Source organism: Rosa chinensis, chromosome 1 (assembly GCF_002994745.2).
Source record: "Rosa chinensis cultivar Old Blush chromosome 1, RchiOBHm-V2, whole genome shotgun sequence".
Classification (NCBI taxonomy): Eukaryota; Viridiplantae; Streptophyta; class Magnoliopsida; order Rosales; family Rosaceae; genus Rosa; species Rosa chinensis.
This window is the reverse complement of record NC_037088.1, coordinates 42,220,921-42,246,671: the sequence shown is the minus strand read 5'-3', so window position 1 is coordinate 42,246,671 and position 25,751 is coordinate 42,220,921. Positions and strand designations below refer to the sequence as shown.

The window sequence follows — 25,751 nt, the reverse complement described above, 5'->3', positions numbered from 1 at the left end:
TGCCTTTCTTAGGAACAAGGAGGACGGGAACTGCACAAGGACTCATACTCTCTCGGATGAACCCCTTTTTCAACAAGTCTTCGATCTGCTCCCTCAAAATCTCATTCTCCTTGGGACTCATTCGGTAATGTGGCAGATTTGGCAAGCTAGCTCCAGGAACCAAATCGATCTGATGTTGGATGTCTCTCATAGGTGGTAGTTCGTTGGGCAACTCATCTGAAATCAACTCTTCAAAATCTCCCAACAACTTCTGCACTTCTTTAGGGATCAACACATCTTCCTTTTCTGTAGCCAGCAATCCCTTTATCACTACTGGGCAGAAAACTTCAGTTTCTCTAAAAGCCTCCTCCATCTCGAACTCACTACTAGATAAGGTCAGGAAACTCTCCCCTTTCTTCCCACCAGATTTTTCAAATTGACTCACGGGAGCCATAGCAATTTTATGACTATCCCACATAAACATCATCACGTTATCTCTACCTTTGTAAATCACATCCACATCATATTGCCAAGGTCGTCCAAATAAAATATGACAAGCATCCATATCAATAATATCACACATAACTTCATCTTTATAATGCTTACCAATGGAGACCGGTACTTTGCAAGAATCAATAACTCGAACTTGTGGACCTTTCTTGACCCAACCAAGGGAATAAGGTGCTTCATGAGGCTGCGTAGGTAACTGCAAGTATTCCACCAGTTTCTTGGCTACAAAGTTTTCGCAGCTCCCATTATCCACAATCAAATTGCACACCTTGTTATTGACGGAACAAAATGATCTAAAAATATTGCGTCGTTGTCCATCTTCTTTGGGACATAATAAGACCCGCTGCAACACAATATTAACCTTTTCAGGAGACTCTTCCTCCGCGAACTCAGCCCCATCATAATCGTCACCTCTTCCTCCTTCTTCTTCATCTTCATCATATTCACCTATAAGAGCAGTTTGTCTCCTCTCTGGACACACATTAGACCTATGTCCAGGCTTGTTGCATCGATAACAGACATCTCCCGTAGGTCTAGCATAAGGGTTATTAAATCTCTGATTCGGGGCTCTATTTTGAGCACCACTAGAACTACCAACACCTTTAAAAGGAGGATTGGAAGCCCTAAAAGCACCTTCTGTTTTCTGCAGTGTGGTTTTACCCTTGTCAGTTGAAGAATTTACTAGATCTGTGCTCCTTTGGTAGTTATATCTTTGGAAAGAAGAAGCTCGTGAAGGCTTCTCTAACAACTCTGCCTTCAATGCTAGGTTTGAAGCTTCTGCCATAGTATGAACAGTTTGCAACCCGATTTTCTCTTGAATGGAAGGCTTCAGCCCACTGACAAAGCGAGCCACCTTCTGACCTTCAGTTTCTCCTAATTCATTACGCTCCGAGTAACGCAAGAACTCAGCGGTGTATTCAGCCACTGTCCTAGTTCCCTGGACACATTCGATATACAATCTGTACAAAATCTGTTCATAATCGTCCGGTAAGAACCTCTCCATCATCAGCTGCTTCATTCTTCGCCATGTTTTAACACCCTGCTTCCTTTGTTTCTTGCGGGTGTTCTGCAATTTATCCCACCAAACTGCAGCAGTACTCTTCAATCTCCATGCAACATGCTTAACCTGCTTGTGTTCAGGAACTTCCATGATCTCAAAGAACCTATCCACTTGAAGCTGCCAATCTAGATAATCTTCTACACCCAAGTTGCCCGAAAAGAAAGGAATTTCGGCCTTGACTTTGTAATCTTGGTCAGCTTGTCCTTGTGGTTCATATTGCACCATCTCTTCTTCAGACTCAGATTCTGAAGTATGAACAACAACCTCTCTACGTGGAGCCCTAATTCGCTGGCCTCCCTCCCTGCCTATATTCCGATCATTGTTGTTGTTGTTGTTGTTTCTCTCTCCTAACAACCCACGAATTTCTCCAATCTGCTGATCCATCCGATTGTTCATGGTGTTGATGGCAGCGGTAAACGCTGCCGTGAGAGCTTCGATATCCGATTTTGTAACTTCACCCATTGCTACCAAGGTAAATAGGAGAGACAGGAAAGACCTGCTCTGATACCACCTGACGCAGTCGGATTGATAACTAGGTTTACCAGCAATAAACCTAAGCAAAGGATTCTGGAGTCCACCAGAGATAAAAGAGAATAATCTCAATTTTATTGATAAAAGATGATAAGATGCCTTCTGCAGCCGCTTGCGGCTGCATAAATAAGAGAAAAGTACCCTAGGGCGACTAACAACGAAGCCCTAAGGCCCATGGATAAAAACGAAAACAATCCAAAAATAACTAAGAAAACCAAAAACGGGTAAAATAGAAAAATGCCATTTTGAGGCCCTAAACGATCCCGAAAGCCCGAAAAAGGTCACACGTCGTGGCATAGCAACGAGTTTGCTTTCTGGCGCGATTCCCTTTCCGGAAAGCTAAAGTGCGTCCCGATCGGACTCCGGAGGCCCATTTCACGTCTACTAGTCCCTTTTCGGTTTCCACCCTTAGCACGATCCAATTGTTCTTGAAATTGGACCGCTATCTGTTCTACATCATAAACTGACATATCCTTCAATTTCCTTTGCTACTTGAGCGATGCATCAATCAGTTTCTGACTTTCTGCCATCACATTGTATCATCTAAGTTAGCGAATTAACAACTAAAACCTTCATTAACCTTTCTTTTAATCATCTCATCTAAACAGTTTAACTTTCTCATCTAAACAGTTTATTATACACCCACATACTTATAATGTTGCTTACTTTATCAATTGGCTGACACCCCTTGCATTCAAAAAAAAAAAAAATTTGTTTCTTTATAATTGCCGATTTGCCATGACTCTTAATCTCACCTATAACCACCAGCATACGACTCAAAGTCCCTAATTTTCGCGTCTGGTTCTAATAATAAACAAACCGATAAAGTAAGAGTAGTCCATTCAATTTTATCCATGTCATGATTACAAGTGGGCAAATTAAGAGTCATAATTTGGTTGAAATTTCCCTATGCTTTCCTAGCAAGTGTCATAGTCCATTTAAATCACAAAGCTGTCTTTTCCTAGTAAAATATGGCAAAGGGTCCTGCAACTTCATTTTTCTAATGTCCCGTGGAAACCGTGTTTTGAGTTCTTTCTCAGCAACTTCATATCCCCCATCGACTGCAAGAAATTCCTATACATGAAAGGTTCCTACTACATCTGTAGTGACTGCAATCATGTGGCTCATCTGAAATTTGGGCCGGGCCGAATAATCATAAGTCCCCATTCTTTTTTGTTTTGTCCAATTAAGTTCCCATCCTCATCCCACCGACGACAAGGATCAAGTAACCATTGGATCTCCGTGGGGTCCATGCCTTGACTTCAGGTCTTCAGCGACTTCACATCCCCATTTTCTTTCTAGCCAGCAATCACAAAATCGAGTATTTCATTTCTGACCTCATCGTCTGGAGGAGAATTTCTACTGCTTATACGTTAATAAGAGTTTGATAACATTCCTAGAAAATAAATAGTTAGTGCTTTTCCAGCTGCAAATGCATAATTACTTGGACCGGAAAGTGAGAGGAAAAGAAAAGGAAAGGCCGAAAGGGGCAAACCCACCAAAAGCAAAAGCAGAGAGTAAAAGAGAAAGAAAGGGGGTATCTATCTTTCTACACAGGTGTAGGAATTTGGAACCCAATTCCCACTCAACTGAGAAACCACCAAAATTTTGAGATTTCCCTGAGCAGGGTTTTGTTGGTTCAATCTCTCTTGTGTCTGTTAATCAATGGCCGGTGCTTCTTCATCGTCTGGAGGCAGATTCAAATACGACGTTTTCATCAATTTCAGAGGCGAAGACACACGTAGGTGTTTCGTCTGCCATCTTTACGAAGCTCTGAAACAGAGAGCACTCGACCCCTTCATAGATTCGGAAGAGCTTAGAAAAGGCGACGACCTTTCGGAGCTATTCAAAGCCATTCAAGACTCGAGGCTTTCGATTGTAGTTTTCTCTAAAGACTACGCATCTTCTAAATGGTGCTTAAAAGAACTGGCCCAGATCTTGGAGTGTATGGATAGGCAGAGGCAGATTGTGGTGCCCATTTTCTATGAAGTAGATCCCTCCCATATTCGCAACCTTGAGGAAAGTTTTGCAGAAGCTTTTGCAAAACATGAAAGCAATTCCAAAATCGACAAAAAAGAGTTGGAGAGCTGGAAGTCCACTTTAACCAGAGCCACCAGTTTATCTGGCTGGGATTCCAAATCCAAAGATTATCGGTAATATTTTTCACTCTTACTTAATTAGTCCATCTGTTTCTTGCTCATACTGTTGAAGATTAATTCTTAAAGATGTTGATAATTTATTGATCTTGTGATATTACTGAGGTAAGTCAGGTAACATAATCTCTAGCCTGATCTTTCGTCATAGAATGAAATTAAGGGGATTTAACTGATTTATTGCATTAAAGGTTCCTACTACTATGTCAATCTTCAAGTATTGAAGAATTGAAGAGGTCGGCGTGAGCTCAACTAATGTCGCAGGGACTTTTTCTCATTAAATCACTCTTTGTCCAGTAATTAGTTTAATTGGTTTTTCTTTAACTATTTACTTGATTTTTAATGGATGCATACCTTGATCCCTGCTTCAACTTAATGTATCCCACCTGCATATTGATTTTTTTATTTCACAGGGATGATACCCAGCTTATCGGCAGCATTGTAGAAGACATTTTAAAGAAATTGATCCACATCTCACCAAGTAAAACCGATGGCTTGATTGGAATGGATTCTCACATGGACAAATGTTTGAAGAACTTCTGTCCAGAATTCTAAAGGTAAACGATCGACGAACTTTGGATGGAGGGCTGAATATGATGAGGGAAAGACTAAGTAAGAAAAGAATTCTTCTTGTTCTTGATGATGTGGACAATCTGGACCAAATTGAAACCTTGATTGGAGAGAAACCTTCATTTGGTCACGGGAGCAGAATCATTATAACAACTAGAGATAAGAAGTTACTAGGTGGATGTAAGATATACGAGCCCGAGTTGTTGACTGATGAAGAAGCTCTCGAACTCTTTAGCAAGTATGCTTTCAGAACAAACAAACGCTCAGAGAATTACGATGCTATGTCAAGGTGTGCACTAAAATACGCCTATGGTCTTCCTTTGGCACTCAAAGTCTTGGGATGTTTGCTTGATAACAGGAGTGAACTGGAGTGGAAATTTGAGTTGGAGAAGATAAAGGAAATCCCAGTCACGTCTCTTGATGATAAAATTAGACGTGTGCTTTGGGCAAGCTATGATGGATTGGATGAATATCAGAAAAACATATTTCTAGATATTGCATGTTTCTTTAAGGGAAAGAACAAAGATTTTGTAACAAAATTTCATAAAAGTTGTGGCTATCACCCCCAGAATGGACTAACAGTTTTGGTAGAAAGATCTCTTGTAAGTGTCAATTTTGCTAATTATGATAGCCTAGAGATGCATGATTTGATACAGGAAGTGGGTAGGGACATTGTCCACCGACAATCTACTGAAGATCCGGGAATGCGTAGTAGATTATGGAGTTATGAAGATGTTCACCAAGTGTTAGCTCAAAATACGGTAAGAATGTACGATCATGATCTCCCTTTTTCGTATCTTTTATAAGAGCTATAATCATGATCTCCCTTTTCATATCTTAGATCTATGCATAATATTTAGTAGAAAAGCTTCAACTTTTCAACCAAAATCATATTTTTGCAATGAGTTCATAACTTTATACATGTGTGTGTGTGTATTATATTGTTAAATAAGCTAGCTTCTGGACAATTATTAAATTTTCACGATTGGTTGTGCAGGCTACGAAAGTTGAAGGCATAATTCTAGACTTGTCAAAGTTCAAAGAGGTATACGTAAATGATGAAGTTTTTGTTAGCATGAGGAGACTAAGGCTACTCCAGCTTTATGAATATTATTATAAATATGAAGATGAATATGAATATGATTATGGAAGTGCAAGGAATGAATTTGCTTATAGGGAATTGACGCGACCTGCAGATTATGAACCTTGTGTACAGAAAGTGAGTGAGAACTTAAAGTTTCTTTCTCAAGAGTTGAGAATTCTTGTGTGGCATGGATGCCCACTAAAGTCTTTCCCAATTAATTTTCTACCAAAGAATCTTATTTATGTTGACATGTGCTATAGTCGTATTGAACAACTTTGGGAAGGAACCGGGGTATGTACAACCATGCATCATAAATGTTTCAAATCTTCATTAATATAATTTAGTTCTCATATCTCTCTTTCCTTTCTTTAACGTATGTTTTTCATTTGTTGTTTTCACAGCCTTTGCAACACTTGGTACACATCGATTTAAGATACTCAAAGTATCTAATCAAAACCCCCGATTTCACTGGGGCAACAAATCTTAAGAAATTGAAGCTTAAAGGATGTACCAGCTTATTGGAGGTTCACCCATCCATTTCAGCTCTTAAAAGCCTTGTTGAGTTGGACCTACGAGGCTGCTCAAATCTCAAAAAGTTTCCAAATATATCCGGAATTATGAAAAAGCTAGAAGCACTTTACTTAGATGAGACTGCAATTACAGAAATGCCCTTGTCAATTAATGATCTTTCCGGGTTGCAGACTTTGAGCCTCGCTGGTTGCAGAGAACTCAGGAGTCTTCCGAGCAGCATTCACATGAAATCTCTGAAATATCTTGTTCTATCTGGGTGCTCGAAACTTACGGAGTTTCCAGAGATTTCAGAAGTAATGAAGAAGCTATGGAAGCTTGAATTAGACGGGACAACAATTAAAGAACTACCCTCATCTATTAATAATCTTACGGGGCTTTGGGAGTTGAGTTTGACAAACTGCACAAGCCTTGTCTGTCTTCCGGACCATATCTGCAATTTGGCAAGCCTCAATCTGACTGGGTGCTCAAGCCTTGTCTGTCTTCCGGACAATATCTGCAATTTGGCAAGGCATTCTCATCTCAATCTGACTGGGTGCTCAAGCCTTGTCTGTCTTCCGGACAATATCTGCAATTTGGCATGCCTTTCTCATCTCAATCTGACTGGGTGCTCAAGCCTTGTCTGTCTTCCGGACAATATCTGCAATTTGGCAAGGCTTTCTCATCTCAATCTGACTGGGTGCTCAAGCCTTGTCTGTCTTCCGGACAATATCTTCAATTTGGCAAGGCTTTCTCAGCTCAATCTGACTGAGTGCTCTAACCTTTCAAACTGGCCTGAGTACATAGGGAATTTGAAACCCTTGTGGCAATTTGAAGTGGGGAGAAGTGGTATAAAACAACTTACATTCTCTATCTTGCGTTTAGGGGATTCATTATCATTATCATGTAATGGATGTAAAGAGATGACGGCGCCCTTTTCCTCGTTGCCAACATGGAACCACCAAAATCAGAGGAACTCTTTTCTGGAGAGTCTGGATTTAAGTGACTGCAATCTCTTGGAATTATCATATGGCATTGCTCATTTATTATCAGATGGCATTGCTCATTTATCATTGTATGAATTAAACTTATCCGGAAACAACAAGTTGGAAAGTTTACCTGCAGCAATGATTCGCCTGGGTCATTTAAGACGGCTCTATCTGAGAGGTTGCAAGAGACTGAAATCAATACCAGAGCTTTCATCGAGTATACAAGAAATCGATGCCCAAGATTGCGCATCTTTGGAGACAGTTTCAACACCACAGCCTCCGTACGCTGAGGACATTCGCTTCCGATTTGTTAATTGCTTCAAGTTGGTGACCAATACCAATCTATTTATAGATATTGTGGAAACTGCTACTGATATTCAGGTTTATGCCCTCTTTCAGAAACATTAGCACATACACATACAAGTATACAACACAAACACCCTAATTTACTGATTTAGTTTAACTTCCTGTTTTTAATGTATAGGTTATTTATGATCGTTATATTGGACCTCCTTACCATGTATCTCTTCCTGGAAGTGATATTCCAGAATGGTTCAACCATCAGAGTAGAGGGTCTTCCGTAACTGTGCAATTACCACCCAACTGGCTCGCAAACAAGTTTCTAGGGTTCGCTATATGCGCCATCGGTAACTTGCGGGGTGCTGCAAATACAAAAACTCAATCTGCTGTATGTTGTTGTACCTTAGAAGCAAATGATGGTCAGGACAATTTCTATTTTTCTTTGTTCGATATTCTAGATGGAACTGGCATGCCTCTTGAATCAGATCATATGTTGCTGGGATATACAAATTTACGAAGTTTAGGAGAGAGGCATAATGAACGCAAATACACCGAGGCCAGATTTAGGATAGTGGCAAGCACCTATGGAGTCATCCCAAATGATTCAATGACATTAGAAGATTGCACTTGGATCACAAGTTGCGGGGTTCGGTTATTCCACATAAATCCACCCTCGGTGGATCTTATTTGTAATTTGGAAAATAGAGAAACAGAGATAAGGAGTAAGAGAAAGAGAGAAACACTAGAGAGAGGGAAAGAGAAGATGGGGGTGGAGGTGCAGGAAGAGGGGGAGGAGTGCTCAGGAGGGCCCATATGCTGCTGCTTCTCGTTGAGTGGGTGTACAATATCGTTGAGAAAGCGACAAAAAGAAAAAGAAAGAGAGGGAGAGGGTGTTGCTGGAGACACAGGATTAGAGTCAGAGGACGCGGATGTCTCAGGGGAAGGGGGACTCCTCACATTGTCTCTCTAGGTATCCATCATCATTACAACTTTTCATATATACTCCATTTGATTATTCTGTGTCTTGGCCTCTTTTTTTTTTTTTTTTTTGCTTTTCTCTTTTTTTGGAACATTTTTGGCCAACATGGTTTGTTGATTGCATTTGTTTCTCATTTTTTTAGAATACCTCTGTATGAAATGCGTCATATTTGATGAAATGCTGCAGTGTGTTCTGCTGGTAATTAATTTTTTTAGGTCCAGTAACTTTGGTACGTGCTCTAGGTCTCTCCGTCTCTCTATACCTGATAAATTTCTTAGCTCGATCGGTTGAATTTGGTATTCTTTTCAAGTTTTTTTTATAGTAACTCATTAGGTCTTTTGTTCTGGTATGTTAACTAGATTATCTAATATGGGTGATTCATTTGTGTTCCTTTCATGTCAAGCCGCAAGGATTGACTTCATATCAGTTTCATGACATACTTGTATTCCCTTCCTTGCATCTTCTATTGCCAACTCTTTTGTTTCCTGCATTTGTTATAGTGTTATTAAATACTAATTGCATAGACGAACCAAACATTATATACCATGCTCCTGAATATGACAAGTTAACCAGAAGCAACAACTGACAAAACCAATAACCTCACTGAAATGTTAAGACATATTTCTTAATTCATGCATCCGTCTTGCTTATATGAAAGTTGCCCGACTGCATTTCTAGCTCGCTATTTTTTCTTTCCATATAACATCAGATAGTACATATCGAGACTATAGGTCACTGTATGAAAAGTAAATAATAAAACTGAGGCAAAGACCAAGTTTCAACAGAATAATGGCAAATCTAGATCTCCTTTAGTATATATGAGGCACCTCATGCAGTCAATCAAAACACTAAGTTATATCTGAACATTCTCGGGTGGTCATATATTAAGCCAGCATCCTTTGCCAAACTTCCACTTACTGATTACTTCAAAGAAGCATAATATGACATATCTGTATGTATGAGGAACTAATAGCATATTAATTCAACCAAATATAACTCAAAATTTTTCAATTGTTGCATTCTGTTTCTTGATCAACATAACACTTTTTTTTTTGGAAATCCAAAAGATGTTGACGCTCAGAGCAATTTAGTATCTGTGTGAACAAAGAGGACAGAAGCATATATCAGATGGAACACTATGTTGGGGTCAACAAGTTGGTGGTTGGAAGTTTAGATTCATCCTCTTATGTAGGAATCAACGTCAATTTTGCTTCAGGTAATCAATTTGTCGAGCTTTGTTGTACCATTGTTTCTATGAACAAGAGATATACATCATTTGTGACGTTCTTACATGTCTTCAATTATATCAGATGGGATATTTGTTAGTGAACACTTTCCCCAAAGCTGAGGAAGTGAGGAGTCGTATTGCTTTAGGCATCACGCACAGGTATGAAATGCAAAGACTGAAACAGGTACCCGCAGAAGGTTCAGGAAATTTAAATTCTCATTCTGATTGGTATGGTAGATGTAAGCAAGTCTTCCATGTTGGAGCGCTCTTCAATGAATAGGAAGTATCATATTGTTGATTATCTGTAAGAGTACAGGGACAACACCTCCTAAACCCTTTAAGCTCTGTCAGATATGTTTTATTCTCACTTTGCGTATACTTCTTGCAAAAGAGGGTGAAGCTTAAATGAGATATGGCGTGATTTTCAATTTCATACTTTAAATTACACTCCATTAATATTTTCATATCTATCAGTGTCAATGGCCAAGGTATAAAATTGATAATCGCTCCACAGTTCGGTTGTTATTTGTAATTAATCATTTAACAACCTTCGCTCCACAGTTCGGTTGTTATTTGTAATTAATCATTTAACAACCTTCATATATACCAGCAAAAGATATTGTATGTTGTGTTTAGGGTTAATCAAATCCAGGACTAGAAAGGTTTATACTCCAGCAAATCCTAATTTGGTTGTAACAAAAACTACTAATCTTTTCCAGAAAAGGATTCCTATGATAATTAAACGAAACCATGCTCTATAAATAATGAGTTTAGTGCCATTTACAGTCATAACACGAACTGCATCAGCAATTACTTTGCATATTAGACTTATGTCAGCTCGTAGAGAAAGAGAAGCACTTGCACCAAGAAGAAGAAGAAGAATGACATTAGGGCAAAGACTAAGAAGAATTCATTCCCTCATTATGTTATCCTTCCTTGCTTTGGTGTTTATGGCACTGCTGTTTTTTAATTGCACGTTAGTAGTTAACGCGTTTACTTAATTTATGGTGGATTGTATCTTGCATCTGCTAGATGGTTGTTTACATGTTCTAGTTTTTATTGACCAGAAAAAGAATTCTTCAAGTGGTTCATGATCTTAATACTTATTCTTTAGATAGTTCATGTTTCTGATTACTGTATACTAAAATTCAAAACCAAATAGGCTGCGTCGGTTATGTAACTTGAAGTGTAAAAAGTTAAGAATGATCTATTTGGTTTGTAATAAATACTCTTACTTATTTGGTTTAGTGAAACATTTTTTAGTTCTCGATGTTTAGTCAATCTCGGTTCGATATACAATTTTTATCACACTTTTTTGGAAAATAAATTTTTTACTTGTGCATCTTTATGTTGTTTGCGTTTAGGGCTAACAAGTATCACAAACTATAGATTCATGCATGTTTCTTACTTTCTTGCCAATAAAGCGTAGCCCAACAGAAGGTGGGAATTGACATATGTTAGATTCGCGTCGTTGAAAATAATAACAACGTTTTCATAACTTTCCAAACCAGTTTTCAACTTCTATATAATATAATGAAACTATAAATAAAATAAAACACAGGATCAATAAGTTCTGAACAAAGTTCGTGATTTTCCAAAACAGTTTTCAACTTCTACAACTTACAACATTTGCAAGCGAGGAAAAACACAAGTTTTATCCGAAACAGAAAAGGATTAAAAACAATGCATACATTTGTCCAGAAAGCAAGCCCTATCAGTGAGGCTTCAAAAGAATGATCACCCGATGACCAATCCGTGTCTCACTTACACGACCAAGGTGACGAAGGACCTGTGACGCAGCAAAAGGCACCAAGAATAAAAGTTTCATCACTGTAAGTAGCTGAATTTGTAAAGAGTCATGAAAGATAAATGCTGTTTCAGAGAATACACATATCAAAGTCATGATCTTCCAAGTAGATATGACAGAAACTACTACATTTTCTCAGTTATTGAGAAAAGAGGATTGGACTTGAGACCTCTTTATTAGTGAAGATGGGAGGTCCATGTATTCACTCAATTTATGCCAAATAGAATTGAAGCTTTCTTGAGTGCACTATGATATTGTTTAAAGTCTACACAATACATGTTTGAAAAATAAAGACAAGAACCTTACAGTTAGTATTGCTTTTCTAGTGTTGTCAAGCTTCAAGGATGGTCCCTTCATGTCAGTTTCAAGAAAGAAGTGTTTTCCCTTTACTGCTTCATGCATTGCTATATCTCTTATTTCCTGTATTCATTATAGCAGTATCAATGCTAATGGCATACATGAGCAGCTATAAACCATGCTTACAAATATGAAAAGTTAACCAAAGTGTTATTCAAAAAAAAAAAAAACACAGTGAGAACTAACAAAGCTGCATGCCCATTGATTCACATGGCAATACAAATTACAGAATCCCATACTTGACACATTATTTGCATAAAACAATGGTTCCAAAAGGATATTGCTTATTTCTCCTCTTTACTTTTAGTACAGATGAACAATGAGCGACAAAATATGAGGTAGGCAGCCCCAATCCTGACAAAAGTGGGAGTAAGGACCTGACTGGCCATAAAAAATTCAGAGAAGGGACGTCATCTTGGTCCCTAATGAAAACTTAGCTAATTCCTTTAACATCTTACTCAGGACCTGAGAACAGACCCAATAACCTGATTTAATTCACTTACCAAGGTTTTTTCCCATCGATCCCCTGCCACCCGCATGATAATTGATAACCAAAATCAGACCTGTGCCAAAGATGTACAAACCAAAAATCAGAGAGGCAAAACACAAACATTCTTCTTTGGAGCAGCTATGAGCTGATAATTTGCTTCAGCATATGTTGCCATGTCACTAATAGCTGCATTGACCTTCTCTAGTGTAAGCCTTCCTCTCATGTATCTGCAGTTAGTAATACTTAGAGCAAGAAAATGATGCCAATAACAAGGCTAGATACAGAAGACCTCTTTTTTCAATACCTACCCATCATGGAGTAGTAACGCAACAGCCTACTATATAGCATTACTTTTGAGGCCATAGAAATCATTTTCTCCTCTTTGGAGGCAAAACAAAACAAGTTAAAGATGGCTTGATAATTTACAAGTAGCGGAGAGACAACATTTTATACATTTTTTCCACTAGTTAACACTTTGACAGTGGCGATACTAGATTGTACACAAAGTTCCACCTCTATGTACATCACTTTGCCAGGTTAGTATTACTAAATTTTGAGATCTCTTATCAGACAGCCTATGTGACTATGTCCATGTCAGATGTATAACAGTATAAGGGACTACCATGTTAGTAGCTATTGTTGTCCGAAAGAAAACAACGAAGACAGGACTTTCTCTTAACAAATATAGCACAAGAATCAGAAAGGGAAGTTTACTCACGATGACAAGGAATCCAGCTCTTCAGCACTTACAAACCACAATGGTGGCATGGAACGATCCTTTTTCTCCTGAAATTAACAAAAACAGAAAGAATACGTGACCCTCATACTGTATCCAGAGCATGTAGCTATAGACGATTACAGAACAGACATACCATAAATTGACACGTGTGTGTGAGAGAGAGAGAGAGATAGAGAGAGACGTACCTTGGGTGGTGGTGGTGGTGCAGGATCCTCCTCAAGCTTGAAGGTCCCAGAACCAGTGTTTTGCTGAGAGCTTTCTGGAAATAAACTGAAACAAAGAAACAGCATAAGCTCTGTACCAAACAAATGCAAATAAATTTCAAACTCACATCAATGACATTTCATCAGTAGATACGAGATGCCCAAGAAAGTTGCATTACCATCTATTTGTATCCAAATTCAACATCGACATTCTTTCAGGAACATGATTGGGGGCATAAATTGACATATCCTTCAATTTCCTTCGCTGCTTCAGCGATTCATCGATCAGTTTCTGCCAACACATTGTACCATCTAATTATACAACCAGTAGCCAATTAACAACTAAAACCTTCATTAACCTTGAAAACAAAAATTAAAAATCTCATTTGAACAGTTTATGATACATCCAGATGATCAAATTTGCTTCTTTAAATTTCCTAGTCCGAAGATCAAATTCTTTCCAATTCACTTTTAAATTAACTTTCCAAGCAGCCACAAAAACAATCAACACTAGAACTAATTTCCGTTAATGTTTGAGATCATTTCTGAAGCGGAATGATGAAAATTGTAAGACGTAGCATACTGATATATCAAAATTTCATAAAATTTCTCAGAAATCAAACAAAGCCCAATCCACAAATACTCAGAGAGAGAGAGAGAGGGAAGGAACTACTTTTGCTTTGGGTATGGCAAGGGTTTCGTCGCGAACCCGGTCCTTGATGGCCTGGACCTGAAGCTCCATGGCCTTCACGGCGGCATCGACGGCCGACAAATCGGAGACGGTGCTGGCCGGGTACACTGCAACGTTAACACTTCAAAGCTTAATTGGATGCTGTGCTATGATATGCTTGAAATTGAATTAAAGTTGAGTAATCGGGTCGGGTCATACTGTTTCGCGCAATAACGAGCTCTTGGAGCTCCGAGATCCGACTGTTGAACCCGGCGATCAGCTAGTCCAGCGATGCCCCTGCTTTCTCCGCCTCCATCTCTCTCTCTCTCTCTCTCTCTCTCTTCAGAAAGTTTCGATCTTCGATTTTCGTTTTCAAGTTGGGAAAGTTGTTTTGGCGGGAAAATGAGAAGCATTTGAGATTTTGAGGTAGGAGATAAAGGGGACGGCGTCGTATCACGAAAGGTGATTAAAGTAGTGAAAGTACAATAATACCCAGTACAAAAAAAATAACTCTCTCTTTTTACTGCTGAAACAGTTAAGATTATTGAGAATTTCAGTAGCTAATGTGAATTTTACTGCGATGGAGATATTGGGTTTGTTTCTGTTGATAAATTTTGGAGTAATGAATTTTAGCTTGAAGGTGAAAAAATGCCAATGGTCCTTTATTTGGGTCCTCATTTGTGGTTTTTCTGCTGAAATGGTTTTTAGCTAGAGTTTGGTCTTTTCATTTGTTTTCGCTATCCTTTTTTTGGCGTTTTACTGTTAATTTTGTCTTCTTTTCCTGTTGTGGTCTTGGACTGCTTGATAACTAGATTTATCTTTTGATGTGGCCTTGATCTATGAATGCAGAGCACACACCCAAAAAAAAAAAAAAAATTCACAAATGTTGACGCAGTTTCGTCTGTAAGATATAAATGCCAACGAATCCTAGCTAGTGACATTTTATATATGAAAGCCTGGGAATCCCATATAGGCATATCTCATTATCTTGGCATATTTGATGAATTGGACAAGGTTAAACAGTGGCTGGATCGATCATTCCATCAGATGTGCATAATTGATAAGGTTATAGTAAATGAGGAGCAAGGTTAGGTCTTGGATTATGAGGATGAAAGATCAAACCAGTGGTGTTGCGAAATAGCAGCAAAACTGTACGTAGGGCTTCCCAGAAAACGAAGTAATGCTTATTAACATAGCTTGAAGCATTCGACATCAATAAATCAATGAGGTGGAAGTTAATATGACTAGGTTATTTCTGTTAGTACCTCCTTTGTTCGAATTCAGCTCCATGATGGTCCCTTTACTTAAGTGATAGATATATATATATATATATATATATATATATATATATAGTGTCTCGGACTACATTCTTTTTATTGAGTTTTTCTGTTTTTTTTTTTTTTAAAATAAATGTTGTTATCCTGGTTTCTGGATAAGTTGTGAACATAACAACATAATCAATGGATGTACGTGGTCTGGCTATTCGTCCTTAAAAAACTGGTTGTCATTCTAGTGCATGTAATCGAGAATGTAATGGACTTATTCTAGCAACCCTTGTTGTATTTGGGATTGTTTATCACTTTATCAGAGGTGAAACACAGTTCTGTGACATTGTGACTGCTATATATATGAAAATGATGAGATGTTCTGTTTTGGATTTTGATTTGTACTGGGTAATTGATTTTTGAGCACTTGCTCCTACTTTGTTCATATTGCTGATTCTCCTTCTGAATCAGGTTTCACTTTGTAATACTACTGATATCTCCACCAACATGACCACTAGACAGACAGGAGTACTACACTTATATACAAAAATTCGCATTCACATAGAGTTAAATTAAAATAGATAGGGCAATCATGTTTATCTCAGTCAGTAAAATGTGAATTGTGAGACATAAGTTATGGATTTGTATCAAGTTGAAACTACTATTTCAGAGTTGTTGTTTTGGCCAATCCTAAAACTCTAGCTGCATGTGTACTGAATACTGAAACATGTATGTAAAACAGGATGCATGATTCAATGTACAGTGTGATTGTGCACTCATCTATAGCAATGGATTTGAGCATTAAAGAATGAACATCTCTAATGAGGCGGTAAGACTATCAGACTACAAAATTTGTCCGACGGTCCAATCATTTCTCGTCATATATATAAAATATTATTAATTAAGTAGAAAATACTACGTTGGCAAAATTGCCCCACTTGAGATCGATTTTCTCCTGATAATTAATATCAAGCAGGAAATACTAATCCATCTTTGAGATCTTAAAATCATTACAAGCACCCCAGTTGCCAGTTGGTGAAGTAAATTCTTGAAAGATGTTTACCTCAAAGTTTTCAGAAAGTACATGAAAACTTTCCATCCTCCAAGGAGAAGAATGCATGGATGAGAACTTAATAACCAATATTATATCAATTTCAGTACATAATTAATTGATTAAACTGGGTGAGCACCACTAAATCTTGGGAGACAAAATGTATAGGGACCTTCAAATCTGGTTTATTAGGTAGACAGAAATGAAATGAAGTACCCATCTTGGAACATGCACATTTTTCCCTATCTTTTCTTACTTTGGGATGAATGAGACATAAAAATAGACCAAAAAACAAAGAAACAAGGAAATGAAGTTTTACAAAGGCTATGTGATGGGGATCAGCTGGAATGCAATTTGAACCATTGGATCACATTGGGAGGAAGCAAATTGGGTGCATTTCTTGTTGGCTTTGTTAGGAATTTTGGCTACTAAGGAAGTAAGGATACATGGGATGTTTGTCTCCATTACCCCCATAAGAAAAATATCTACTTGTTAATAACTTTGTGTTCATTGGGATTTTGAAACCGAGTTGAATTTCATTTATAGTTTTTATCATTTTTTGGAGACACCCTTGAAAATGTTGCATCTTATGTCTCTCTTGTTAGATCTTGAGGCCTCTGGAAAATGGTGCCAAATGACCACTCTATATAATAAGTTGTTTTATTTTTAAACTATTGATGAGTAATAAACAAAGTAGCTTAAGTGGACTTGGGGATGGAGAGTTGCACGAGCAATATACAAAATGCAATGAAGGTCAGGCTAGGAGGGAAAAAGGCTCACTGTCTTTTCTTGGCAAAGGGATTTGATTAAACATGGATTTGAAGTTCATTGCATTGTCAACGACCTCAAAAGGACACAAGGATTCGAGCTCACGCAAAACGGCACTAAGAAAATGTATGCACTCGGCAAGCCATTACAATAATACCTCAAGAAAATTAGTACCTCGGGTATCATTAAGAATTTAAGATTCATGTAGCTAGACTTTTATTTTTGTGATCACGTTCTGAACACGTCTAGCTAGCTATGAGAAAGTGATCGAGACAACCCCTGAGCTCATCACCGCTCGACTTCAATTCTTGACTCAATAACAAATATGATATAGATGAATATAATATGTTCGTAATGTTCTTTTATCATATGTAAAAGTAATGTTATGTTTTTTAATTATCCCTTCATCTAAATATGCATCAAATCGGACCGAGTTCTGAGTTAGTTAGGTCGATGATTTGGGTGATCAATGATTCAATTGATGGTTGAGATTTAATCTTAACAATGTAGTAGAACAATTTTCACCCAAAACTTTGAATTTCTTTTGGTAAATGAGCACTTCCCCTTAACTAAATAGTGTGGGGTCAAACTATATTAACTGCCTCCCTCATAATAATTAGGAAACCAACCACTCCATCTCACAAATATTTCCACACCGGCCATCTCAGTCTTGGATCAGTCTCACAAAATAGCCATATAATCTTAACCAATTAATGTTCATTGTTGTCTTCAGAAAATTGAATGTTAAATTACCTCGTAAGATGAACACATTAACGAGCGTACTGATGAGTGATCCCCATATATATAGAAGGTTGAACACAGATGAAAGATCTCCCCAAAAAAAATAAACACAGATGAAAGATCACATATTCAATTATAAATTAAGAGGGTTGATTGACCATATCTCTTGGCCTTACTCTTACCCTTTTTGCATCAGATCAATTTAACCAAATTTAACATGTGAAAGAGTTTCTAACAATTGAATAGGTGAAAGAAACATTTCTAACGATGGAAAAACACGTACGCTATGATATCATATAATGGAGCACAATAGGATGTCTCATATAGAAGAAGAAAGAAGAAGAGGCAGATATAAATTTGTGGCTAACTAAGGAGCATTCTCTGATATACATTAAATGGGATGATGATCGAAAAGCCACTAGATGATATATATATTATAACACTTACGTTATACAGTCATATCGATCATATGTTATAGTACTTGAAGACCATACTAACCATAGCTAGGACTTTAAGGCCCTACAAGTTCTTGACCATACATATCTTCCACATGCAATGATGGATCATGCATTGAAGAGTAGTATTCGTTTTCCATTAATATCGCAAAAGAGGGGATCGATCAGAAAAAGAAAAAAAATACAGTCCAGGCTAAGAAGAAGAAAAAGGATCCAGAATCCATATCTATATATATAGTTCATATATAATATAGACCGATGATGATCAGTTATGAGAAGGAGGGTGTGTCTTCGGGGGTGAATAGTCCAGATTAAACCCCGGTTGCTTCTGAATCCCTCGTTTGTTTCGCGGCACTCGCCATGAAACTGAAACCTTCTGATCAGACCTCGTCTTCGACTTCTGATCTGCAGCACTTGAGGATGATGAGGTTGATCCTTTCCTTTTTCTCGATGAGACATTCTTCACATTGGAGGCAGCTTTTGTGTGATACCGTTTAGGACTTTCTTCTCTAGTACTATCATCGCTATCGGGTTCCGTCTCCACCGTGATTTCTGATCCTTCTGTAACTTCAAGAACCGGCTTTGATGAAGAGAAAGATTTCACTTTCGGGACAACTGTAATGTTAACATCAGTACCCTGCAGAAAAGCATGAAGTCATTAACTTGGACAATTGCATTTCATGATCTGAACTCAAAATGAAAGCAGAAAACGAAGAACAAGAAATCATATTTCACTACTTACCTTGTTGGTGAAGTGAAGCTTTTCCGAAGACTTGTTAGGATCATCAACCCCAGCAAGACGCCGGGCACTACATGCATGCAAAGAAAGCAGGCATAGAAGAAGAAGAAAAAGATATAGAGGACAGTGATAAGTAGTGCAGGTCGACATATATATGAAGATCGATCGATTGAACTGAAACTATATAGCACTTTTTGATTAAATCTTGATGGGGGATAGAAGGTGTTTGTAGAACGCTAGTAGTACTGGTGGTGGTATATGTAAGGATTGAGAGGATAGAGATATAGAGAATGAGCATTAAATGCAGTTAAGCATTTCAGAAAATTTAAGAGGCTAATTGTTTTAGCTAGAGGAACATGGAGGTGTATGGGTAAGCAGTAGTGTGAAAATGAAAATGAGATGAAAAATGACTTCGATCAGATCGACGGTATGGGGTGGTCTACCCTTTGTCCTCTTTTAACTCTCCAATTTCAATTCTGTTGGGTCCCAAGACTACACCCCACCAGAGAAAAGAGAAGAAGCAACTCTCACCGTAGCTTGTTCAAAATTATATACAGGAAGGTCAAAATGAGATTTTTACATCTAAAGTACATATACTATACAAAACTAATGGAAATTAACCAAGTGTAACTGGTAGAAGTGAAACACATGACAAAATCGAGAAAGCTAGTGTCTGCCTAGTTGAATATACCGATGGCACTCCCATATTACTTGTCTCACTAATTTGATCTTATATTAAATTATAGAATCATAGATTCACCGTTTGCATGAGTTGTGCTTTTTTGTTCCTGGTCCCTAGCCCCCGCCTCTCTTTTTACCCTCTTGGCAATTTGACAATGAATTTTCTAATCTCACAAGTAATGTTACTAAGATTATTTTATTAGCGGTTTTTTTTTTTTTTTGACTAGTTATTTTACTAGCAAATTGATCCGTGCGATGCTGTGATTTTTTTTTTCTTTTTCAAGTTTCATATATAATAGTTGAATATTCACAATCTAAAAAACATCGGCGCTATTTAGAATATGATTTGTTTTGTTTTTTAAATAGAAATTGATATCATTAGAATCAATAGCCATGGAAAGGCCAGAACCCTCAAATAAGAACCCCGGCAAGTAACAACCGGCCCGTACAACCTATCTAAGAAAATGCAAACAATTAAAGTTCTAAAAGCGCTCGCTTGATGCAAGCCTATACAAGAAAGGATTACCTCGTCTTTTAAGGAAAGGAATTCATTCAACTAGTCCCTACCTGCCAATCACGCAATTGTGGTACAAGCAAGTAACTAGAAACGTCTCAAAAAACTTATAGAAGCTCTCCCAACCTACACAGGCTTGAAACCCTAGGCAATGAAGATCTATGCCACAACTAGCTCCTTTCCTTTCGGACTAGAGCTTGTAGTAGCATCTGCACCATTCAGGTTAGACAACAGACTCTTCTTAGCAGACTTCCGCTTCCCAATACCATCTACCTTCAAGTCCTTCATCTTTGCCTCGGTAACAGATGGGATTTTATTTTTGCTTCCCACCGGCCTCCCTCTCTTCTTCTTCACCATGCCTTGAACATTCTGTGGCAGTGAGACCAGCCTCATATCAGCAGGCTCCAGATTTTTTTTACCAACTGCCAAACTCAATTTGAGTTTCTTTGGAGATATGGTGATTTCAGCCTCAACCCTAGAACGACGCTTGCCTGTTAATGATTCCACCATACCATCAGACTCATCTATCTCTCTAATGCTTGCCTTACGACGTGGTTTTTGCACCAAATATGTAGGATTGCACAGGAGTTGCTCCGGGATCATCCTAGGGAGATGAGTCTTGAAGATCAAACTGTGCCCATAGAAAAAAAACCCCAGGATTGAACGCAGCTTCATGGCTGCAACCTTCAGAACCTGACCCCGTAGTCAAGCCACTGATCCCGACCTGCATTGCATTACCCTGCGCCACCGACGGCGGCCCTAATACCGTGCGCTCTGTAGCATCATCTTCTTCGTTCAACGGCGACCCCGAGCACGGCAGTCCAACATGGGTGATTAGCAACAAATGCAAACAATAATAAACTTTTTCCATGATTTGTAGAAATTTACAAATACAAAACAGAATTGTTCTCCCTTAAAAAAAAATGAAAGAAAAAAAGAAGATAAAGATAAAGGATATGGCAGAATTGTAATTTCAGTCAAAGCCAGGGACAAAACGGTCACTTCACTGTTATATAAATAGTAATAAACAATGATAAACAGTGCAACCAGCTTTAGTACATGTATAATAAAATTAGCGTTAATCCTAGCTAGCTGTACATTCAAAAAGTAGCTAGGAACTACCCTTTTTATTTCATACTGTCTATAAGATCAAACAGTAGGAGAAGAAAGACCTTAATTTTTTATTTCCTCAGTCTGGCATGGGAAACAAAAAGTGATGCAACGTTAAAACTTAAAAGTCTTGTCATAGGAATTTTAACTTTCGAAACATATGTATCTTGCAAATTCGAACAGCTTCCAGCTGAAACCTAATGTGAATCCGAACAACTTCATACTATTGAATATAAGTTGCTCGAACCTACAGCCCTAACTTGAATTTGTCGAGCATAATAATTGACTTTGATTGGATTGATCGACTACCAAAAGGCCTGTTTAGACTAACAAATTCGTACGAGTTCTAATTCAGATTGAATCAATTGATGATACTCAGCTGGTTAACCTCTCTACGTTGCTGGACCCTTACAGGCATTCTGATTTAGTATAGGGAAAATGCTATGCTTTTTCACCAAATTCAATCACCAAGCAATGCAGCATTTGTCACACAAGTGATTTGTGGTTGAACTTGGTGAACAGTTTAGCAAACGTAGGCGCGCGACAGCTGATAAGCGAATGTTACGCTTACTCTAACATGTTCGTACGAGTTCTAATTCGATTGAATTGATTTAGACATACTCAATTGGTTAATCTCTAAATTGGACATCCTAAATTAAACTTTGCAAATGAAGGCATTTTGAATTAGTTTACAGTAAGTACTATGTCTTAAATTTGGTAAACAAATTTAGCAGGCGTAGGTATGTAGCATTACGTACACATTTTACTTTTCAAAGTCACCGGTGGAAAATGACCTTTTCCTACCTTCATTTAGAGCCTAACTTATAGATATGATGATATGATCACACACACTTTTCTCCTTCTGAGAGCTAGGTTTCGTCTCTTGTTCTCTATCAAATTGAAATCGAGGGTCGACGGCTAGAGGCCACCTAGTTCTTGAAATTCATCACTAGTTAACTAAAAGGAAATATAGGAATTTATGAATCCATGCTTTTAAGGAAGCTGTTTGGTGATAACTTCGTGGTGCTTAATTAATTTATTAGTCAGCATCCACCACTAATACCTTCTAATTAGTCTCTGTTATCTTTTGTGAGATTTGTGTATGCAGCAGCTAGATATTTAAAAAATATAATGATGAAAATTAAGGCCAGATCACAGAAAATTTGATAAACAAAGCTTGATATATAAATTACAGTAAAAACTTCCCTAAATCCTGTTTCATGTCATTACAGTATTGGTTTGATTTTCAATATTTATAGTAATTCTATTAGGATATGCATGCAATACCTAAAAAGTTAACTTATCTCATGCATACCAGCTCAAGCTTGCTGTATTTGTTTATATATATATGTACAGGCAGATTTCAAACTTTTTTTTTTTTCCGATACAAGATTTAAAACTTTGAAGAACACATTTTATTGACCTTTGGCTAAGCAGAGAAGGCATATATATTATCTGAGTTCACACGCCGGAGGTGAAGTCTGGTCCGCTCTGGAACCAGAAGCAATCTCTTGGGCCTGCTAAAAGTGACCCAGTGATCTATTTGATTCTCGAGATGCATGAGAGTGAGTGATCATGAAATTTGGTGTATAACTGTATATGGTGACCTCTTGCTCTTATTCCTGTGATCACCATATATACATATACATACATATATTATGTTTAGTTCCAATCAGTTGATCCTCGATGGCTTTTTAATTGAAGTAGCGAGGACATCTTTAAGATCAATCGAGTTGATCCTCGAGGGTCTTTTATTAAAAGAAGTGAGGATATTTTTCTGCTTCTTCCATTCAGTTATTTGTACATATATTCTTACAAAATGTAATCAGGTTGTTGTTCTGCTAAAAATAACACGCAATTTAAAACCCTTTTTGTTGTCAAGTTGTAGTAGTGAAAGTAAGGAATCGTTCTACGCCAAGGATCAAGGGTTCACCTTCAATTTATGTAACCTAGAAAACAAAGAAAACTAGAAACTATAATAAAACAAATTTAAAAACACAATTGGGGGTGTTGAAGAATATCGACATAATGTGTGCCTCTACAAACTAGGGTTTAGAATTGTAATAGGAATATGTTCTAGGTATTCAATTGTAATCAGATTCTATTACCTTTTTGAGTACCTTGTAACTCCCTATTTAAAGGGCTCATATTATCAATGATAACACACAATTCCATCCTCCTACAACGCGTTATCAGCACGAGTTCTAACCCTAGCCGAAAAAAAAAACCCCAAAACCCTAAAACAAAAAAAATCTGCCACAACCCTCCTTGCCCACAAAAAACCCCAGCTCGGCCTCCTCCCTGCAGCAAGTTTGCCTTCAGCCGCAGCCTGCAACCCCCACTGCCGCGCGCCTCCTGCAGCCTGCAGCCCTCCTGCCTGCTGCCCGCACATCTTCCAGCCTCCTGCCGAAAGCTCCTCTGTAACTTCCTGCTACACGACCTGCAGCACCTGCCGCAAAGCCCCTGCGCTCCTGCCATCCCACCAGCGACGCACCCCTGCCAGCCAACGCTACCCAGCAGCCCTCCGCTCTGCAACTTCTTGCTGCACAGCCCGCGCACAATCAGCCCTGCCCAGCTCGCCTACCAGTCTCAAGACCGCTGCCTGTTCCTTGCGCGCACCCCTGCGCGTTCGTTCCCTGCTTCCTGCTACACCTGCAAGCACGGCCCCCACGCCTGACTAAGCTCACCCACTTGCAGATTAGAAAGAGGAAGAACCAGAAGAAAGAAAGAAGACCCGAAAAGAAAAAAAAGGAGGAAGAAAAAAAAAGAAGAAGGAGAAGGGCTGGGCCCGGAAAGAGAAAAAAAAAAAAAAAGAAGGAGAAGGGCTGGGCCCGGAAAGAAAAAAAAAAAGAAAAAAAGGAGGAAGAAAAAAAGGGAAGGGAGAAGGGCAGCCCACCAACTGCCAATTTCCGACCAGATTCCAGCAATCCTAATTTAGCTACACGCCTGCATCAACACACGCGTGTCTTCAAGCCAAGAACAATCACGTAAGTTTTTATAATTAAGGTTGCTGCTTTCTTGTATTTAAATTCCTTTTATTTTCTGCAAATATTGGAATATATGTTGCCAAATGGTTTTGAGTATTTAACAAAGCGGAATTGTGGGGATTCACGCTTAATGAACTAAGAGTGTTCGTATGAACTAAGAGTGTTCATAATTAAATGAACTAAGAGCGTTTGTGTGAACTAAGAGCGTTCACAATGCTTGGACTAAGAGCGTCCGTAAGCATAAAATTGTGACCATATTAAAACATCATTGTTTGGTCTAATCCAAAAGAGATTCTTGGAAATTGATTTCTTGATAGCATAGCTCGGAAATCTTATTGTTTTAGTTTTCGTGGAAGTTTAACTTCGAAACTAATATATCTTCTCTTCTTATTTTCAGGATGCGAATGAACCTAGACTCGACTTTCCCATGCTTGACTCAACAGGCTCGGATTACCATAGTTGGGTAACCGATGTTGAGAACCATCTCACTTCAAAGGGAATATTACCCATAATCCAGGCACCTAACTCGGATCTTGTGTTCGTGTGAACACCTACAAAGCATGCTCAAGCAGTTATCTTGATGCGACGCCATATGGACAAGGCACTCAGATTGGAGTATATGTCGATCAAGGATGCAAGAGAGCTATGGGTAGCACTAGAAGAGCGTTTTAGCAATGTCCAAGATTCCCTCCTCCCTGACTTAAAGGTTCAATGGAACAATCTGCGCTTTGCTGATTTCAAGTCTGTTGCTGAATATAATTCAGAAGCTCTTCGCATACAGTCCATGTTGAGGTTTTGTGGACAACCTGTCACAGAGCAAGAGCTAATTGAGAAAACTCTCTCCACCTTCCCTGTTTCAGCCATTGTGGTATCAAAGCAATACCGTACGAAGTCAATGCTGGACGGATCACGAGGTTTCATCAGCTTATCAATGTTATATCTGTAGCTGAGAAACATGATAACATACTCGTGAGGAATTATAATTCAAGGCCCATTGAAACTAAGAGCGTTCATGAGGCGAATTATAATGCACCCAAAGGAGGGCGCAAGGAGCGGTACCCTAAGAATGGGGGACATGAGGGACGTATGGGCCCATATAACCGCTCTAACCAGGAAGGAAACCGCAAGTTTGGTGTGGATACACGTGGTGGTAATGCCATACGTGGGAGAGGGGGTCATGGTATCCCTAGCCGTAATGGTGGCTCAATGGGTCGTGGTGGTGGCACCAACCCTCCTAGGGAACGCCCGCAACGTGCACCTCAATTAAAGGGAGGCAACCACAAT

General features: G+C 38.5%; 4 protein-coding genes across 5 annotated transcripts; 1 reads left to right on the top strand and 3 right to left on the bottom strand.

Moving 5' to 3' along the window:
- Positions 1–420: 420 nt before the first annotated feature.
- Positions 421–2,026, bottom strand: LOC121049417. Its single transcript, XM_040506741.1, has 2 exons — positions 586–2,026; positions 421–446 (listed from the first exon to the last, which is right to left on the bottom strand). The coding sequence occupies exons 1-2, from the start codon at positions 2,009–2,011 to the stop codon at positions 421–423; spliced, it is 1,452 nt and encodes a 483-aa protein (XP_040362675.1). The 5' UTR covers positions 2,012–2,026.
- Positions 2,027–3,429: 1,403 nt separating this feature from the next.
- Positions 3,430–9,866, top strand: LOC112176590 (disease resistance protein RPV1). Of its 2 annotated transcripts, none has more exons than XM_024314596.2 (6): positions 3,430–4,233; positions 4,647–5,564; positions 5,801–6,178; positions 6,289–7,764; positions 7,868–8,653; positions 9,730–9,866. In XM_024314596.2, exons 2-5 carry the CDS (start codon positions 4,758–4,760, stop codon positions 8,651–8,653), a joined length of 3,447 nt encoding a protein of 1,148 aa, XP_024170364.1. In that variant the 5' UTR covers positions 3,430–4,233; positions 4,647–4,757; the 3' UTR covers positions 9,730–9,866. The 2 variants fall into 2 exon arrangements, with proteins under 2 accessions (XP_024170364.1, XP_024170372.1); XM_024314604.2 differs by having other exon boundaries at positions 9,727–9,807.
- Positions 9,867–11,380: 1,514 nt separating this feature from the next.
- LOC112176603 (spindle and kinetochore-associated protein 1 homolog) lies at positions 11,381–14,472 on the bottom strand. Its single transcript, XM_040514510.1, is given in 9 exon segments — positions 11,381–11,679; positions 12,004–12,117; positions 12,558–12,587; positions 12,666–12,771; positions 13,263–13,330; positions 13,469–13,553; positions 13,666–13,778; positions 14,160–14,284; positions 14,376–14,472. Coding segments are annotated over 9 exon segments (813 nt in total). The 3' UTR covers positions 11,381–11,604.
- Positions 14,473–18,523: 4,051 nt separating this feature from the next.
- Positions 18,524–19,652, bottom strand: LOC121051156 (root meristem growth factor 10). The gene is made up of 2 exons (XM_040513195.1): positions 19,179–19,652; positions 18,524–19,073 (listed from the first exon to the last, which is right to left on the bottom strand). Exons 1-2 carry the CDS (start codon positions 19,323–19,325, stop codon positions 18,702–18,704), a joined length of 519 nt encoding a protein of 172 aa, XP_040369129.1. The 5' UTR covers positions 19,326–19,652; the 3' UTR covers positions 18,524–18,701.
- Positions 19,653–25,751: the final 6,099 nt, after the last annotated feature.